Source organism: Exophiala viscosa (genome assembly GCF_022695815.1).
Source record: "Exophiala viscosa unplaced genomic scaffold EDD37scaffold_13, whole genome shotgun sequence".
NCBI lineage: Eukaryota > Fungi > Ascomycota > Eurotiomycetes > Chaetothyriales > Herpotrichiellaceae > Exophiala > Exophiala viscosa.
Genome location: NW_026944365.1, coordinates 444,924 through 462,445, shown reverse-complemented (window position 1 = coordinate 462,445; position 17,522 = coordinate 444,924). Strand labels below are relative to the sequence as shown.

Below are 17,522 nucleotides of genomic sequence, written 5' to 3'. Positions count from 1 at the left end.
TTCATGAATGCGCGACAATGCTTGTTCGGCGCCGTTTCGTCCCCGCGAATAGGACATGGACATACTTCAACTCATACAGACACTTTGCAGGTCAGGCCCGAAGCGCTCGGTGAACGCCCAATGTGAGGTTTTATTTGTGTGAGTGTTGGCGTTGATGGTCTGGAGTACTGTATTTACAGAGTTCTCTCAGGATTTATACTGTAATGCAATGAGGATATAAAAGTGCAGCATCCAGTCAATATCTTGATGGAAATCATTCATTTTACAACACATCTTCACACTTTACCTGACTTTGTGAGTAACAGCAGACATACCAAGGTGCCTGACGTATACACCACATTGCAGACGCGTATCAAGGCTACAACGGACGCGATCAGACATTTCTAGATCCAAGGGCAATAACTACAACTACATTCTTGAGATCTCTGCCGCCAGTCTTTCCTCTCGGCGGAACACTTCACTATGGCCAGCACGACCACCTCCAACCTTTCAAGCGCCATCAATGCAGCACTTGCACCGGCTCCTAACAGGATCGGCGTCATAGTATGCAGCCAGCGCAGTCCACGAGCAGGTCTTCAGATCACGCAGTTCGTCCTCGACACGCTCAAAACATACCAAAAGGCTCATCCAAGCGCGACACCGTATGAGCTCAGCCTCATCGACCTCAACGACCATCCACTGCCACTCTACAATGAGCCAGGCATTCCGTCGCGAATCCATTCGTCGTCAGAGTACAAGTACGAGCACACACGCAAGTGGTCCGACTTTATATCTTCGTATCAGGCAATCGTTTTTGTCACGCCGCAGTACAACTGGGGGTATCCGGCCAGCATCAAGAACGCGATCGACTACTTGTTCAACGAGTGGAAAGGCAAGCCGGCCTTGGTGGTGAGCTATGGTGGACATGGTGGTGGGAAGGCCGCGGTGCAGTTGCAGCAGGTGCTGCAGGGTGTGGATATGAAGGTGGTCAAGGAAACCGTTGGCTTGACGTTTCCGGACCGGGCGGCGCTGGTGAAAGCTGCGACTGGCCAAGATCTGGGACTGAAAGTGAGTATTGCGGAGGAGAGTGAGGTGATTGATAAGGAGAACGCGTTGGAGACGCTTAGCGATGCGAAGGCCAACGGGGAGGGCGAGGGCAAGTCGGAGGCGCTCTGGGCGAAGGAGAGTAAGGAGATTTGTACTGCTTTCTGGGAGTTGATTAGCTTGCTTAACGAGTGAGACTGCATCTTCCAAGGAGTGAATGCGGTATGGGCACTCGATGCGAGATATTGGAAGACTGGTTGTTACTTCGGCTTTACGGCGACGGTGCAAGTCAATACTGTAGCCTTAACGATTGAATGGTTGATCACGATCTTCTTCAGTCCTAAGCAAGGAGAGCGCGGTAGCACATGTTGTGGAAAGAACAGCAGACCGATACTGGAAGAAAGGAACAATAATGACCGAGGGTGCGGGCCGAGCGCATTTCTTAGAGCAAAGGCGGAGCGGCAAAATGATTTTCCGCTCCGGCTTTGGGATGGAGATCGGACCCTGCTGCAGCCTTCAGTAGACGAATTTCAAGGCTCTCTGCAAAGGCGAATTCTAAACCACGTCACTCCAAGCGTATATCAGCATTTCGAAGGATGTCGGCCTCGCTAGCGCCAGAATGCAATGAGGTCAAGGAGTAAGCTTGTTTGAGAGATGCTCTGGGTTTCGCTGACTCTGATTTGTAGAAAGTATGATACATGTTTTCTGAAATGGTACTCGGAAAGTACGATATTGGTCCAATTATACACAGCTAGCAGCACATCAGGATTGACTCTTTTGCAGAATATCTTCGGGGGCACTCCTCAACGGACGAGTGTGAACCACTTTTCAAGCAATACAAGTCCTGTTTATCGGTACGCACTTGAGTTGAGATTTCGTGCCATCGACCAGCTAATCATCCAGCAGAAAGCTCTCAAGGACAAAGGCGTCGACACGATGCTTGCTGAAGCTCGTGAGAACACCGTCCCAGAGACTGACGCAGAACATATGCGTCGATGATAAGGAGGTTGAGGCAACCACTTTTGTATCAGCACTCGAAGCCATCGATAGTGCCACCAGCAAGCGAGGTATCTGTTTGATGCCTGTTCTCATCTTCGGACAACGAGATCACTTCTCAGAACCCATTTTTCGCCACTCTTCACATCCTTGCCTTCGTGGAATAGGCAGTCTTCACCATGCTTATGGAGTAGAGCCATCCCAGCCTCAAGTCCAACCACTGTAGGCTCAGGTGTTTGCTCACCTTTTTTGAGAGCTTCTGGGTAGAAGGCAGTTTCGCCACCTTCGCAGGTGGTGAGGTAAATCAGCAAGGTCCAGGTCGTTTTGGCGGGTATTTTGTCATCGCCAAACTGTAATTTATTATTCTCATCATAGTGTTTGTCAAAGAATTGTCCAGGTCGATACCTGTATATCCTAATGTTGGGATTTAAGCCGAGGATTTTGCCATCGAACGCTGTCTCCTCTACTTCAGCCGTATTCAGTAGTGATTCCAAGCCGGTGTTCTCCCAAAGCGTCCTTGCAAAGACAGGGTCGTCCACTTGGAATCGGTCGTTGACCCGGACTGCTTCTCCACGCTTTGGCTTCCCGGGTGTTGTGGTCAATGGCAAGGACGACAGAAACGACACGAGATTCCTGCACAGAGTGGAGGTGAATATATTCCGGACTATCAAGATTTGCCCTGGTAATACCGTTTCGATGAAGAGATGTTCTGCCGGAATGAGAGGAGTCAAGGATGGCCAGTCCGGTGGTTGAGATTTCTTGACTTGGACGGTTGTTTCTTTCGCAGACTGTACGGACTTTTGTTTTACTTTAGCAGGCATGTTGTCTTAAAAAAGCCATACAAGTCTCGAATGGGCCTCGACCTTGGGCTGTGGGAAACAGTCAAGTCATTGGACTCGACGAGCAATTCTATTACTCAACAACCAATGACTCAAAGGACCAAAACAGAGTCACGTATCTTATCCTAGTAAATGATACATGCATGCATGTGATAAGCCTTGTATTTTCTGGGGAACAAAATCTCATCGGTAGCAGGTGATGCGGTGATTGGCTGGTATTCACTTTTGTCACTTCTCCGTTTGGCTTTTGGCGACGGCGCAAGAGCCCGCCCGCCGCCTTTCTAAAGACTAGACTTTTTGTTCCGTTGCCCGAAAGAACTTCGACAACTTCACTCGAGTCTGCTGCATGAGTGCGCCTTCACCAGTCCCCCGTAACGCGCCTTCTCCCTCCCTCGCGCAGACCTCGTAATGTCGTCGCAGGCAATCGCGACGTCTGCAAGAGGTCTGCCCGACTTTCCATCGCCCTCAATAGACCTGCATAACTTTCAAGAGCCAACATGGTCCGACCACTCGAATCCTCACAACAACGACTCGAAAGATGAAGCAGAACAAATAGAATCAGACCAAGAAGGTCATTCCTGGGTCGAGATGGATGCGCAACAACGCAATCAGGCCGTGGGCAACCTGTTGGCCGCTCTGGCGCCCCTAAGTCCGACCCTAAACGCAAAGACTCCAAACGTGAAGACGGAACAGCAAGAGCCGCCTACAAACGCAGGTGAAGACAGAATGGAAGTCACAGATGACGCACCGGTCCAATCCGCCTCAAACGAGCCATATTCGATCCTTCACCAAGCAGACACGAACCATAATATGTCGCTTCCTCCACTGCCCCCACTACCTACGGACGACTTCATGACCGACGTAGCTCCCGAGCCCTTCTCTTCCGCCATTCCTAGCGATCTTCTCGAAGCATCACAGACGACTCTGATCGGCGAAGCACCCATGGCTATGGACTATCAGGAGTCGCAACTACCCCTTGCATCGCAGGATGTGCCGAACGAAAGAAGAGAAATCGAGGCCTTTGCAAAGATTGAATTCGAGGATGGAAACTATTACATCACCACATATGCATGCGAATTGGGTCGCGATGCCTTTGCGTACAAGGCAGCACTTGCCAGAGCTGAAGAGGCCGCCCAGGCTGAACGCGATCGTGCTCAAAGTTCTAGCGGGAGGCGGTCGGGCTTGTCTGAAGGTATGCCTCGGCCGGGTGACAGTCAAGTGCAAGGCAGTGTTGTCAGTGAGGCTGGAGGCTTTGGAGGCGTTGACGATGCACCCATGGTACAGGATGGGCAGCGTGCTGATGGTCATGTCCTCGGTTCGAACTCGTCCGAAAGATCTGGCGGTAGCATCGTCAAACCACAAGAAGTGCTTATCAACCCTCCGCTTATCCCGTTCGATTACCATAAGATGGCTGAACGGCAAGCGCAACATGAACAAGAAAACCTCCTAGAACAGGACACCGAACAGCCAGCTCCTGTTACTGCAGATCATATCCCAGACGCTGACAACTGCCCACTCATTCCCATCCACGCAATGCGCACCGCCGAAAAGTCAGAAGTTGAGAACCACAAGAGCATATCGCGTCGACACGTGAAGATAGAGTGGGACTTTAAGGAGGAATACTTCCAGATGAGAATCCTAGGCCGGAATGGTGCCTTCTTGGATGACGAATACCTGACTCGTGGATCCGTCCGACGGCTACGTGACGGCTCCAAAATTCAGATCTCTGACGTCTGGATGACTTTTCGGCTTCCAGGTCGAAACGCCGAACCTCCAAGCGACGAGTCAGAGCGTGAGGAGTTTGAGCTAACTCCTCCGCCCCAGGAAAGCCTCTCACCAATCTCGAATGATGAGGAACAAAGTCTCTCCCCTTCACGCAGCGGCAAGACTAGGACTAAGGTCACATTGACGTTCACCCAGAAACCGTCACCTACCGTGCCAGATGGACCAGATGGACCAGATGGCCAGTCTATGCCACTGAAAAAGCGTGGGCCAGGCCGTCCGCCCAAGGATGGAATTATGTCTACAAGGGAGCGGAAAGAAAGAGAGAAGGCACAAAAATTGGCCGAAGCCAAAGCTGCCAATGGAGGAAGGACGCCGCCACCTGGCTTGATGCGAGGCAAATTTCCCAAGCCGCCCGTCATCAAGGAAGAAGAACCAGTTCTGGTCGAGTCGAAACCGGAGAAGAGGAAGTACAAGAAGAGAAGACGTGAGGACGGCGAAGTCTTGCAATCGATCGAAGGCAGCGGCGAAGTCGACGTCCCAAGCGAGCCCGAGAATGCGCCACCCTCGAAGAAGGCTAGACAGTCGAAGTCGCCGTCACCAGAATATCCGCCTGTAGAAAGTCTGACGGAAGAACAACTTGCTCGACCGTCAGAACCCTATGCGCGCCTCATCTACGACATCTTAATTGACATACATCCAGAGGCGCTGCCTCTGAAACAGATTTACCGGGCTTTGAAGCTCAAGTTTCCCTTCTTCGTCCACAGGGTCGATTCAGAAGGCTGGCAAAGCAGTGTACGGCACAATCTGAATCAAGAATATGAAAAATTATTCGACAAAGCCAAAAAGGAGGGTAAAGGTTTCTTCTGGAAGGCCATTCCTGGGGCTCTCCAGCCGCAAGCAGAACGTAGAAGAGCGGCGCAACAAGCCGCAGCTGCAAAGCCGAAACCACCTCCAGCGCCGCGCCAGAATCCGCAACAGGGACCGCCGCCACCACTCAACTGGCAGAACAGCACTCCTTACCCGCAGCAAAACGGTATGCCGCCCAGAGGTCCCCCACCACCGTTCTTTGTTCAAGGTCCAAACGGTCCAATGCCACCGCCACCGAACGGAATGCCATGGCCTCCACCAGGAGCATCAGCGTCGCCGGGTCCAAATGGACGACCTCCGCAGGTGCCGCCTGGTCAAAAGGGTCAGCCATTCTATCCACCTCCTCAAGCCGGACAATTGCCATTCTCTTCACCACAACCTCCGCTTGCCGGTGCTGGTCAGCAGGCGCCTGGGAAACCAGGAGTCTCTCAATCAACGTCCGGAGGCGCACTCCCAGGCCCTCCTCCTCCGCCTCCTATCACCTCTTCCGCGTCACGAAACATGCCTTGCACTACGGACGGTCTATTAGCAATCCGAAGATTTGAGACTGCCATGTATGAGCAGGTTGGCAACTCGAGCAAAATCGAGGAATGGCAACAAGTCTTTGCATCGGTCAAACGACGCTTGCTCCATGGTGCTCCACATTCCTTGCAACCGGGAGGCGAAAATCGGGAAGAGCTTACAATCATGGCACATGTGCGCAACTTCATCGAGCGGTTCAAAAATCCGAACTTTGTCGGGTTTTCGAATACTGGTTCACCTGCTCCCTCAAATGCGGCCAATACTGCGAATGGCCCTGGTGCATCAGGTGCTCCAATGGCGGCTACCATGCCGACGCCCGGACAAGAAACTTCTACACCACAACCTCCGCCTCAGTCTACACCAGCAGAAACTCCTTCAGCTCCAGCCAATGCCCCAACGAAAATGGAAGGTGTGCAGGCTGTTGAAGAGCCAGCAAAAGCGGCAGAGCTACCAAATCAGCCTGCTACACCAGCTGATGACAAGATGGACGTCGATACTAAACCCGCTGTCTAAGGCAGTGCTTCCGCTTAGTGGTTGATGTGTTGATGGCCTCCTGTTGTGGTATACCTGCATCAGTTGAAAGACGCCTTTGGACGAGCGCCCAAAGGGGTGTTCAGGCTTGACTATAGTGCGAGCTGAAGTGTGCTTTTTTGACCAGCGTTATCTTTATGAGGAGTATTGATAGGGATTTAATGAATATGATACCAGCGGCGTTCAGGCATCCGATAGTTGTGGGCTTATGGTCATGACGGGACGATGGACATCCGTGGCAAGGATAGTTCTTCAGGCGAGTATATAGCGCATGTATCGTGTAAAGAACCCTGTCACGAACGCAATGTCCTATGTCTGCGAGTAAGTGGTTTTCGGCGGTTGCTGGCACAGCGATGCTGAGAAGACACACATGAGCATTGAAAGGAAGCTGTAATCAGGGCTCTTTGAATCACTAGTTACGCAATGACCCAAGCTACTAATGATATTAATCCCTCGATCGTTCATTCTTCGAGTCTAGACTACGTACCTTGTAGGTGAGCTTTAGCATACTCCAACGCGTAGAACCCTGTGCTTTGACGACCCAAAGTGACACTCTATCCGTTGACCAAGGACAAATCGCCAAAATGCCAAAGTCACTGTCTTCCACCATTCTCACTATGTGGGCCCGGGGCATTGTGGAAGAAGTGCCCTTATAACTCCAGCGCCGAGCAAGACATTGGTACAGAAGACACTCCGTCATGCAGGAGTAAGCTTATCTAATACCTTAGCCAAGGTAACGTCAAGACTGTGAGTGTAGTTGATCGACGATCAGTCGTGCGACATTCATGCCCGCCAGCGCGGACGTCTCCATCGTCGAAATGAAGCTCTCCATGCCGGATAGGTAGAAGAGTCCTTCTTTCTGATCTTGATCGTCTCCCGACGACGTGAGAAGAGTGAAGTTCTCAAAAGTACTTCGGGGCAGTTCGTAGGGGTAGCTGTGCCAGAGTTTCTCATGCAGCCATGTTACATCTTTCTTGGACAGCGCGGAGAGTGGATCGTCCTTCTCGCCAGCACTGTGCGGGAAGTCGAGCAGGTCAGAGAGAAATGTGCCTGTCAAGGGCGCGGGCGAGAAGATTTTGTAGAGGTATTGAGGTTGAGAGTCCTTTGTGGAATGGTTCGAGGTTGGACCGAAGAATGTCCCGTCCGTGTCTGGGTGGAGGACGCGGAGTGTGCTGATGGACCAGAACCCGGCTGGTCCCACGGCGTCGACACCCCTTCGTGAACTGAGGTCTTCGTCCAGTCCTTCGTGTAGTGTTGTCAAGATGGACGAGGGGACGTCGGCTTGTGTGTCGAGGCCGAAGAAAGACGGCGACAAGCGGTGCGGCGAGGTGAACAGCGTGACGTGTAGACTTACATACGGGATTTTGGCGGGTGGGTTGGCCAGTTCAGGTGCGAATGATATATTTGCGAATTGGTACGGTGCTGCGAGGACGACGGTGTCGAATGCCGCCTCGTCCTCTGTACCCAGGAACTCATTGACGTCCGGGTTGGTGGTCCGTAATGTGAATGTGCCATGCTTGGTGTCTTTGATCACGTCTGTCACTGTTGTATTCAAAAGTAGACGGGTCGCCGACGACGTGACCATCTCTTCGAAGATCTGCCAGTTTCCGCCCTCGACGGCCATGGCGCCCTCGATTGCCATGCACACGAGGGTCTCGAGCCCGTGGATCCCGCCCAGGTTCGAGGCATAGTTCACTCGCGTGCTGGCCTGGATGATCTCGCGGCTGAAGAGGTCACCCACCCCGGCCGCATTTAGGACATCCTTGCCTGTGACGCTGGTGTAGGCGACCAGCCCTGTGCTAAGCACTGCTTCCTGGATCGAGGGGAAAGGGAATACTGGTTCATTGTAGAATTCCAGAAACGAGCCCACGGCCTTCCTTGTTGCCCTCTGTGTGCGGATCGGGCTCAGCCCATATTTCCATAGCAGCTTCGCGATGTCCCACCATCCGCTCCACGAGCTGGTATCATCTTCCGTTGCGGATGTGAAGACGAAGGACAACCCGTCCCAGATTCCCAGCTCATATTTCGAGTCCGGCGCCGCCTGATATATCTTTGCGGAGGGTATGAGGCCAAAGTCTCGGGTGGCATTGTAGAGGATATGGTTTATCTCGACGAAGATACTGGCGCCCAGCTCGGTCGGGTAGCGTGGGTCCTCGAGGGCGTTGACTGTCGTAGTCCGTCCGCCTATGTATGTGTTCGTGTCGAAGACGGTGATCTCGAGGGGCCGATGAAGGGACAAAGATCTCGCAAATTTGTCGAGATAGTATGATGTCGCAGAGCCGCCTGGACCGGCACCAACAACTGCGATGCGATGTGGCTTTGATAGAGAGGTTGATGGACTGCGGAGAGGCTCTTGGAAGTTGTCTGCGATGACGGAGCCGACAAAGGAGATCAGGCATGCGATGAATCTTACATGCATTTCGCCGTGATTAGTGATTGTCTCGATGTATCATTCAGCATCTGCACCTCGTTTTCACCACATGAGATGAGTGATCTCAATGGGCGTTGCGTCGAGGAGACTGTTGCCCCAGATTCCTGTTTCGTAGTGTTGACGGGCTGGACTTTGCGGAGTCGTTGTTGAGGGCGGCCAACATCCCCTCCGCCAGTGCCATGACGATCTTCGCAGTTTTGGCATGGCGGAACATGCCTGCTGAATCACTTTACTGGTTCATATTAGGACAGACCCACGTCGTCAACGCAAAGCTAGAACCACCTATCACGAAAGTACGGGACTCTTAACTTGTACGCATGTCATTGCATCCAGACTACGTGCCTGTCCTATACTACACGTTTGATCCAAGGCAACCGCCAACCCCAACGCCATCCATCACCTACATCTTATCCAAGCTCCTGAGCGAGTAGAACAACAGGTAGGCCTCCTGCCTCATGACGTCCTCCGTGGTAGTAGCACTCACGATCTCGTCGTCGAAGCGGAACCACTTGGTGTCCTGGCGGCAGAAGGCGAAATAGTGGCCGTTCTGCGCGTGTTCGCCCTGGTGCACCACCACACAGTCCAGATCGTACATGTACTTTTCCTTGTCTTCACCGTTTGTTGGGGGTCGTGTCGTATAGGGCGCCATATCGAGGTGTAGATTGAAGTCCAGTCTGCCTTCGTACTTTTCGGGAACGTAAACGCCCGTTCCAAGTTGCTTCATGCCAAACCGCTTAACGTGGACACAGAGGATCGCAGGTAACTTGCGGATGCGTGTCTGCTTGCTGGCAGAGCGTCTATCGTTGCATTCTTGACAATTGTATTGCTCGGGAGATAGAGGTTCGGGGGCGGTGAAGCTTCGTAGGCACTCGTGGAGACTTGGGATCGCAATCTTGAGTGGCTCTTTGTCCTTTTCCTTGCCCTCGCCAGCAGCGGCATTAGCAGCATCCTTTGCCGCCTTCTTCTTCTTTTTGACTTGTTTCTTGAAGTCGAGACTGATGCTGGAGAATTCGTCCTCCCGAGAAGAAACCGTATGGCAGGTGTCGCAGGTGATTTGACTATTGTAGCGTCCGTAGAAGACCTTGTGGAAGAAGCAGACACATTGCTTCTCAATGGCTGGAATACCGTTTGCTGCGTTGGCGCTGTTTGTCTTTTCAGGAGTTTTGTAGTGAGCTACAGCCTCATGGAGTCGGTCGATGATGCACATGAACCATTCCTGGGCATCTTGTTGACCTTTGCCGGACATTTGCTATAGAGATGTTAGATCACCGCAGCTACGAGAGAGGCCACAACTTACCGGTATATTCTTCCACGAAGCGAATAGCAGGTTGACGGCATGAGCAGGGAGGGGCTGATCAACCATGGTCACATCCGAGAAGACCTCTGTCATGCCACAAGCCACACAAGTCTGTTGTTCTTTCTTCTCTTCGTCCTCGTCCTCGGAGTCGGAGTCATTGTTCTTCTTGTCTGGTTCCTTAGAGATAGGACAAGTGTGGGTAGGATGGCCCATGCCGAGAAAATAGCTTGCCAGGAGAGTGTTGTGAACCATCATTTGAAGAACCGCGTTCATGTAGCATGTCTCTCCAAGATTGAACAAGCCTCGCACACCGCTGCGGCCACATGGTCGTTGAGAAGTGTTGGCGGTGAGATAGGAGTCGTCTTCATCGTTTGCCTCTGTGAGTTTCCGTTTCTTGCTGTTGCTGAGTAAGGTAGGGTCATAGACAAGGTCATTGCAGCGACCACAATACACAGACTTCTGGCTGACAGCGAACTCGTGCTGTGAGTCTGAGAAATGTTGGTCCAATGTGGGAAAGCCGCCTGCAGCTGGGCATTCGAGACAAGTGTACTGGACAAGGTCTTCATGGTTGTGCTTGGAGCGAAACTTGCGTATTCTGCTGATGGCGTCATTGTTCATATGCTCGCAACCAGCTGCTGGCATATGCATTGAAAGTGCCATGACTACCCAGTAGTCTTCGTTCAAGAGTAGAGCAGTACACACGTAGAAATGGAGAGCAGAAAGGTGTAGATGTTTGGTTCAGGAGATGATGGTGTGATGCAGAGGCGATATCTGCAGCTGAACAGCGCAAGCTTTTTCCAACCCAATAAAAGTACTCAATAGCGCTTGCCTGGCTATTGTGCCCTATTGACGAGACCGTAAAATCCAAGAAACTATTATTGTTGGTAATCCGATCAGGAGTGGCAGAAAACATTCAAGTGTGATGGTCTCTAGATTCAAAAGTTATTCGGAAGTCGACGGACCAATCGGCAACCGAGCAATAAGCCTTGCAGCGTCGCCACACAGTTCAGCCTCGTGCATTCAGCCTTGCATGTCATACACTCCCGTTGTGCCTTTGACGAACTCCATCTCTATACAAAGGACTGCAGGTCGATGTGAGTGGAGTAGAACATTGCAAGAAGCGGGATGTGCAATCTCATTGCATTAGGAGCACGCTCTAACGCCATCGATACTACTTTGAGAACATGTTCTGGTGCTCTTGGGGCGGACGCCTATTCAAACAGCTCTTGACAGGCTTATGATGGCCAGCACACGCGCCTTGCCCATAAGCCAATCCTGCCAGACTTCCATCATGGCGGGGAGATCGTCCAACACCTCAAGGTGCTCATCACGCACTTCATTGTCGACAAAGACAATGCCATCCATCATGACGAGGACGGAGTTCGTAAGGTCAATCATCTCAACGCACCAGTCCCATGCATTCTCCAGTTCTTCATCATAGAATCTGCATCTTGCCAGGTCATCGACTGCATCCACATTGCTTCCTCCACGTAGCGTCGATGTAATGTGTCTGTCTCTAGCACTGACCCTCGTTTGAGCCCCGGATATAACGCTCAACAGGTCGTAGTATGTGTGCATGCATGTTGTGAAGTAGGGGAGTCCGGCAGCTTCGACTTCAGCGAGCAGGGTTGCTATAACACTAGGTCAGCGACATGGCTGAGATCAAGAGCAAGCGGTCGGTTACTTTGAGCTTGGTCGTCTGTGGACATGTTGATCGACAGCGGTACCTGTGAAATTGCACAGCTTTGGTTCTCTGAATTGATGCCGCTTTGTTGAGGTGTTTGATTCAAGTTGAGGAGTCGCTGTCAAATTGAAACTCTTGCGAGGACTGTTGACGATGAGGACAGTGGATAAATTCGAAGAGGTCTGCACTAAATACCCTTTGATGCTCGGCGTTCAAAAAGGTGGTCAAGCTTTGTACGACACCCTCATTTCGTGCCCCTTCCTCTACCACGCGGTAAGGCACTAGCTCTCCCTCCACGGACAGGAGCTTTGCTTCCTCTCGTCGAACTTGCCCCACGACTGTTTGCATTGCTTTGTTTCATGGCCGACGCTGTACTTGGTGTAACTGTTTGCGCCATTGTTCGGCGGCGTGGAGTCGCTTTCATGCTCGTGAAGCTGGCATCAGCTGTGGCAAGAGTTGCGTCTCCTTCTACTGGTTTCCCTTCGTTTGCATGGTTTTGCAGAATGGTTGTCTCATCAATGTTTCCTTGTCCCTGTCGCCTCTGGAAGCGCTTGATTGATTCCGGAATCGGCGCCTATGTGGATGCAGTCAACAATCACATCACTGCATAGCGAGATTGATTGCTCACCTCTGGGAAATCGACCACAAAGGCATTCATGTTCAGTCCATACAGGAAACTGGCGAAACTCTCTCCAAACCTGCTAAGACTTTCATGCATCAACTGGAGGTGCATGAGGTTTGCTTCGAGGTCTGCGATTGAGTCACTCAACTCTGCAAACTGCGGCTCAAAGGCGTCAAGAGGAGATGGCCCAGTGAAGGCATTGCTTTGTGATGCTCTGAACGAAGACCGAGAGGATGCACGCAGCGGTGTTGTTGGCCGTGATACGGGCGATCGCGATCTTGTCCTGCCTGCAGGACGCGTCTGTGATGTTGCTCTACCTTGCGACATCGTTGCAGGTAATACTGAGCAATGGTCCGTCAATCATCTCTACAGATGAATTTGTATCGCAGACGCGTCGTGAAACTGCGAAATGAAATGACGTCGGCATGTCGGATAAACATCGGCAGATATCTTAGCGCCCTGTTGTTGCGGGCCAAGGACGCTAACACTGCTGCTAAGCATTTCTACAACCAAGATTGGGCAGCTTTGCCGAGGTCAATACGACAGGAGGACGACAAAATGCATGTCTCTTCGAATAGACGACAGTGTGGCAAGGAATGGGACATGATTACAATACAGTGGCTACTGCGAGCATGCCATTGCTGAGCCTGCCGGCCACTAAGTACATTCTGGGTCTGAATGCAATGGACCTTGGAAACTTTGTAACTCCTTGCACCTTCTCTTCCGTCGAATGCCTGATGCTTGATGCCTGATGCTTGGTGCCTGATGGCTGATCTCCTGGCTATGCTTCCATCGCCAGCCTGCATACGTCTAAGATGGCGATATGATACTAGGGCGCCTGCTCCACTTGTACAGTACACTATGACACGGCGTGTCACTCAGAGCCCCTCAAAGTCGCCGCCAGGAGCGTCATCGTCGTCCATTTCCCCCTCGACGATTTCCTTCGCGAGCTCCCGCTCCCGCTCACGTGCCTCCTGAGCATTTTTGAGCTCCAATCTGTGCTGATTCATGGGGAAACGCATGGCCTATAGCAGCATCAGCACGACTCTGGGGGGTTCGACGGGGTTACATACCTTGACACTTTCATCGTGCAGAGCTAGACAGGCCTGAATGCGTTCGTGGAAGGCATCGCCAGGTTCGCTTGTGGCATACACATCCCCGACGTCTTTGCTCTTCATGTAGCCACGTTCGTGATCAAGGCTAGCCTCGATCACTCCATCCCGAATCGCCTTGGCCACAATGTATTCTGCAGATTCTTCGCTGTCCAGGCCCAATCGCAAGCACATGTCCCGCAGAGAAATCCGGGCATAGGACAAAGACATCATACGGATTCCCGTTCGGATGACGTTCTGTCTGAGCCTGAGGATAAGTGTGTATGTATCATCTTTTCGGAAAGTGGAATTGTATCGTTGCACAAGATTTTGGAACCCAATCACATCTCCCGAGCTGACAGCTTGGACAAGTTGCAGATATGGTTGCAGGGCCTTCTCGAGGCTTGGTTGGCGGAAGGTAGCACGGTCCGGGATATCTCCCATTAACAATTCGACCACAATCATCAACTTAGTAGATACTTGGTAGAATCCACTGGCTTTGTAAGTCGTTGGCGACTTCCGCGTGGCCCCAGTAAGATGTTCGTGTGCTTCGGTATAAGAGAGTTGGATAGCTCGAATGCGTCCGAGGTAGTACAGATAGCGTGCATACTGATTGTTTGCGGCAGTGGTTGGGAATTGTGTGTGAGAAATCAACAAGTCGGCTTGTGTGACGTGGGAAGTCGACAGATAGTTCCTGAGGAGTAGAGTGGTAACAGCCGCTTGAGTGTCTTGATCTTTTCGTAGCGTAGCAGTCCTTAGCGCGTCAAGAAGGCTCTTTCTGATGGCAATGACGGCGGCCGCAGGCGAAGGTGGTAGTGGTGACTTTTCCTCGTAGAACAACGCGTAATAGAAGTACACACGTGCAGAAAGGGAGTCCAGGGTCCGACGGTTGAGTGTGCGAAGGTGCTCAACAAGAGCACTCGAGAACTGCGCACCCGCGTCGATAGCCTTCTTATCGTGAAGATAGACCTGCACTAGGATTGACAGGTAGACATCGATTTCTGGCAAAGTTTCCCTCGAGGAACTCTTCTGTTGTAGGCCCTCTTTTCTGCTATGCCACTCCTCGACCTTTTGCGAGGGAAAAGATGGATCGTCCTTGACGGCGCTTAGGAGGGATATCGCAGTTGCGCTTGAAGTTGGGTAAGTATCTGTAACGACTGTAGCCACTACATATGCGGACAAGTGTTTTCGGACTGAAGATATCGAGCGAAGGACCCGCAAGCTGAACCGAGGATCGAATTGGCTGACTCCGCGTTCCAATAAGGGAAGATTGGCCTTGATCTCTGCTGTCGTGTGAGCTTTGTACTTGCGCGATAGAAAGGTATCACTTCCTTACCTGAAATGGCTTTCTCTTGCGGATCAACAGGAGGCTCGGTCTCCTTCGTCTCCTCGCCATCCGCTGCGCCGTTCGTCAGGTCCGCCTCTGTTGCTTTATCAGGAGCAGTCGGCGCGGACGATCCTTTAGATGGCGGAACCACCACAGTCATTTCATCATCGCCATCTTTGTCCTTGTTCGGTTTCGAAGTCTTTTTCGAGTTTTGCGATTGTTCCTTCATCTCAACGTCTTGAGAACCATCAGTACCTTTCTTGGAAGGATCGTTTCCATTCATATGGGGTTTGTCGCCGCTCATTTCCGCAGCGGAAGACCTTCAAGGTCTGTTCGGAACTCGTACCGGAGGATATTCGAGGGCGCAGTCTCAGCCAAAGCCTGACAACGTCAAGGCAGAGATCAGTTATCTGCTCTGAATCGTTGTACTGCGAAGGACGGATTGAAGAAACCTGTCCAGATGCACGGGTGCGCTGTTCAATTGGCGTTACTTGTGTCAAGTAGCTTTCGGACGGAGTGCGTGGAAGGTCAGCTCGGAAATGCGTTTGGCCGTGTAGGTTGCCCTTGAATGCAGCAAAACAGTCTGTAGAGGTTTAAGGCTAAGTCAAAAGGTGAATGTGAATGTGAATGTAGATGCGATGAGGTAAGGTGATTTCTGGCTGCGGTCGACCGTAGGGCAACTGCGCAGTGGCCAGGCACGACCAGCAAACGCGTCCGATCCCTCTCCACAGTCCGAACTAGCCTTGTAGAGCCGCATCAACAATGCTTCAGCAACCACGTCGACTTATTTTACGTAGCCGATGATAGCCTCTTATGGCGCCTAAAAGTGCGAGTGATTGATCGCATCCTCTGTCAAGTCGTACATTGCGACCAAATCCACAGCTGGCTCGAGCCGATGTGGTCACCATTAGCAGCAACATGTCGCTTTTGGCAACCCACCTAGAACAGATATTACTATCTACGAAATCTATAGCAGAGCTTGAGTTGGGAACACCTTCGAACATATTCGATAGGTCGACTGACCACTCCTTAGGTTTCCTCCACCAAAGATCTTCACCAATGCGCTTTTAAAAGACCATGAGATCACTACCCTGATCCGTGATACCGAGCCCCATGAGCGTGCCCTGTTCACCCTCGACGAAAGCGCTGTCAATCGACATCGCCAGCAGGCAACGTCCCGTTCTGGACTGTTCCTACAGGCGGGCAAGACTACTCCTCCAGCTGCTCACCCAAGCAAACAGTCTACTGTCACGAGGTTGCTAGGTAGTGACATGCTTCAAGAGATCAGGCACGCGACCAACAGGCAGGGTGGCGTCAATGTCGAAGTCCTCCTTCGTGGTGCAGAAAGACTTTGTAGTGTCTACACAGTCGCTGGAGCTGCTGAGAAGATTCGAGCGTTGCGAAGTCGCTACCAGGATGTCGCACCCGCAATATCGGCATTGGAAGAAAAAGTGTCCAAGCAACAAGCTGTCTTAGCACGCCGGAACAAAGGCGGCGAATACGAGGATGAAGAGTTTGAGAATGTCGTGGACGCGGAACCAACCAATAATGGTGTTGCAATTGCCTTCACGGAGCAGGACTTTCAGCATGAAGAAGCGGAGATCCGAGAGCTGGAGGCCCGGAAGAAGTCCTTGGAAGACCGGGTCTCGGGGATTGAGAGAGATCTCGGTGGCCTTCTACATTGATTCAAGCATTCAGCCAAAAGGCAGCGGCTCTGGTATCGAGCTCGTTGTGAAAGGGTCTAAACGAGAGCCACGAATTGTCATTGCAGTACCCGACCGTGTTTTGCAATGACCATGGCGGTGTTCATGTGTGCTGTTTACAACCAAGGAACATCGCCATTGCTCGTGAAGTGCGCATTGAGCTCCTGGAATGTCCGGACTGAATGTTCGTGATCATATTGAGAGAAATGCCAATCAAGCACAAGATGGCCAGGCTTATCGTTGTACAGCACATTAGTGATGCATTGGCGTCGTGCTGCTGTTCTGAAGCAGCAACGGAGTAGCGAATCCTCATGAAAGTCGATCTCGCCGGGGGTCTTCACTGTTAGAGACCTCTGTCTCAGGATGCCCTGTATCTGGCAAATCCTTTGTCCAGGAGGGGACTGCTGGATGATACATCAGTTGTTACTCGCAAAACGCCTGTCGTCAAAACCCGCAGTGGGATGGGATCACTCATGTGTACAGTATATCATGATTCGGAGAGTGAGGTTGGAACAGAATGGAGGAATGCCTGATCCACAACCCTCACAAAGGATAGGCTCTTCTACCTCCAGGTTATACTCGCAACCGAGGGCTTTAGGTGACTGACCCAAAGTCAATACTCCATACTACAAATTGAGGTGATCTAGGTGAAGCAACAAACTTCCGCTGACTCTGGCAGCGTGGTGTAGGAAATGTGTTACTCCAGGTAGTATCGTAGTACGTGAATTCTTCTTCGAGGCTTCAGGAAGTTCGCAGTGGATACCGGGCATCAAATTGAGATTGTTACCATCCTTGCGGGGCAGATCAACATAGTATAGTACAGTATCCATCATGCACAGTTTCATGCAGGAGCAAGATTGAATA

General features: G+C 51.7%; 9 protein-coding genes across 9 annotated transcripts; 4 read left to right on the top strand and 5 right to left on the bottom strand.

The window, feature by feature from the left end:
* The first annotated feature begins 19 nt into the window (after positions 1 to 19).
* On the top strand, positions 20 to 1,549 carry EDD37DRAFT_641266 (putative NADPH-dependent FMN reductase). The gene is made up of 2 exons (XM_062817294.1): positions 20 to 138; positions 306 to 1,549. Exon 2 carries the CDS (start codon positions 463 to 465, stop codon positions 1,216 to 1,218), a length of 756 nt encoding a protein of 251 aa, XP_062666255.1. The 5' UTR covers positions 20 to 138; positions 306 to 462; the 3' UTR covers positions 1,219 to 1,549.
* EDD37DRAFT_669283 (uncharacterized protein) lies at positions 1,550 to 2,270 on the top strand. Its single transcript, XM_062819338.1, has 2 exons — positions 1,550 to 1,660; positions 1,710 to 2,270. The coding sequence occupies exons 1-2, from the start codon at positions 1,620 to 1,622 to the stop codon at positions 2,020 to 2,022; spliced, it is 354 nt and encodes a 117-aa protein (XP_062666254.1). The 5' UTR covers positions 1,550 to 1,619; the 3' UTR covers positions 2,023 to 2,270.
* On the bottom strand, positions 2,112 to 2,840 carry EDD37DRAFT_613114 (uncharacterized protein; the record flags this gene model as incomplete). Its single annotated transcript, XM_062815426.1, has 1 exon — positions 2,112 to 2,840. The coding sequence occupies one exon, from the start codon at positions 2,838 to 2,840 to the stop codon at positions 2,112 to 2,114; it is 729 nt and encodes a 242-aa protein (XP_062666253.1).
* A 230-nt stretch (positions 2,841 to 3,070) lies between these two features.
* EDD37DRAFT_176656 (uncharacterized protein) lies at positions 3,071 to 6,838 on the top strand. Its single transcript, XM_062809916.1, has one exon. It carries the CDS (start codon positions 3,267 to 3,269, stop codon positions 6,483 to 6,485), a length of 3,219 nt encoding a protein of 1,072 aa, XP_062666252.1. The 5' UTR covers positions 3,071 to 3,266; the 3' UTR covers positions 6,486 to 6,838.
* EDD37DRAFT_176652 (prenylcysteine oxidase) lies at positions 6,837 to 9,123 on the bottom strand. The gene is made up of 2 exons (XM_062809915.1): positions 6,991 to 9,123; positions 6,837 to 6,936 (listed from the first exon to the last, which is right to left on the bottom strand). Exon 1 carries the CDS (start codon positions 8,920 to 8,922, stop codon positions 7,243 to 7,245), a length of 1,680 nt encoding a protein of 559 aa, XP_062666251.1. The 5' UTR covers positions 8,923 to 9,123; the 3' UTR covers positions 6,837 to 6,936; positions 6,991 to 7,242.
* A 115-nt stretch (positions 9,124 to 9,238) lies between these two features.
* Positions 9,239 to 11,152, bottom strand: EDD37DRAFT_641258 (ubiquitin carboxyl-terminal hydrolase 8). Its single transcript, XM_062817293.1, has 2 exons — positions 10,232 to 11,152; positions 9,239 to 10,183 (listed from the first exon to the last, which is right to left on the bottom strand). Exons 1-2 carry the CDS (start codon positions 10,889 to 10,891, stop codon positions 9,335 to 9,337), a joined length of 1,509 nt encoding a protein of 502 aa, XP_062666250.1. The 5' UTR covers positions 10,892 to 11,152; the 3' UTR covers positions 9,239 to 9,334.
* An 832-nt stretch (positions 11,153 to 11,984) lies between these two features.
* EDD37DRAFT_176626 (essential mitotic spindle pole protein DAM1) lies at positions 11,985 to 12,921 on the bottom strand. The gene is made up of 2 exons (XM_062809914.1): positions 12,544 to 12,921; positions 11,985 to 12,489 (listed from the first exon to the last, which is right to left on the bottom strand). Exons 1-2 carry the CDS (start codon positions 12,862 to 12,864, stop codon positions 12,160 to 12,162), a joined length of 651 nt encoding a protein of 216 aa, XP_062666249.1. The 5' UTR covers positions 12,865 to 12,921; the 3' UTR covers positions 11,985 to 12,159.
* A 202-nt stretch (positions 12,922 to 13,123) lies between these two features.
* On the bottom strand, positions 13,124 to 15,579 carry EDD37DRAFT_641251 (26S proteasome regulatory subunit N3). The gene is made up of 3 exons (XM_062817292.1): positions 14,965 to 15,579; positions 13,611 to 14,911; positions 13,124 to 13,562 (listed from the first exon to the last, which is right to left on the bottom strand). The coding sequence occupies exons 1-3, from the start codon at positions 15,257 to 15,259 to the stop codon at positions 13,416 to 13,418; spliced, it is 1,743 nt and encodes a 580-aa protein (XP_062666248.1). The 5' UTR covers positions 15,260 to 15,579; the 3' UTR covers positions 13,124 to 13,415.
* A 210-nt stretch (positions 15,580 to 15,789) lies between these two features.
* Positions 15,790 to 16,831, top strand: EDD37DRAFT_176588 (DASH complex subunit Spc34). The gene is made up of 2 exons (XM_062809913.1): positions 15,790 to 15,938; positions 15,989 to 16,831. Exons 1-2 carry the CDS (start codon positions 15,874 to 15,876, stop codon positions 16,638 to 16,640), a joined length of 717 nt encoding a protein of 238 aa, XP_062666247.1. The 5' UTR covers positions 15,790 to 15,873; the 3' UTR covers positions 16,641 to 16,831.
* Positions 16,832 to 17,522: the final 691 nt, after the last annotated feature.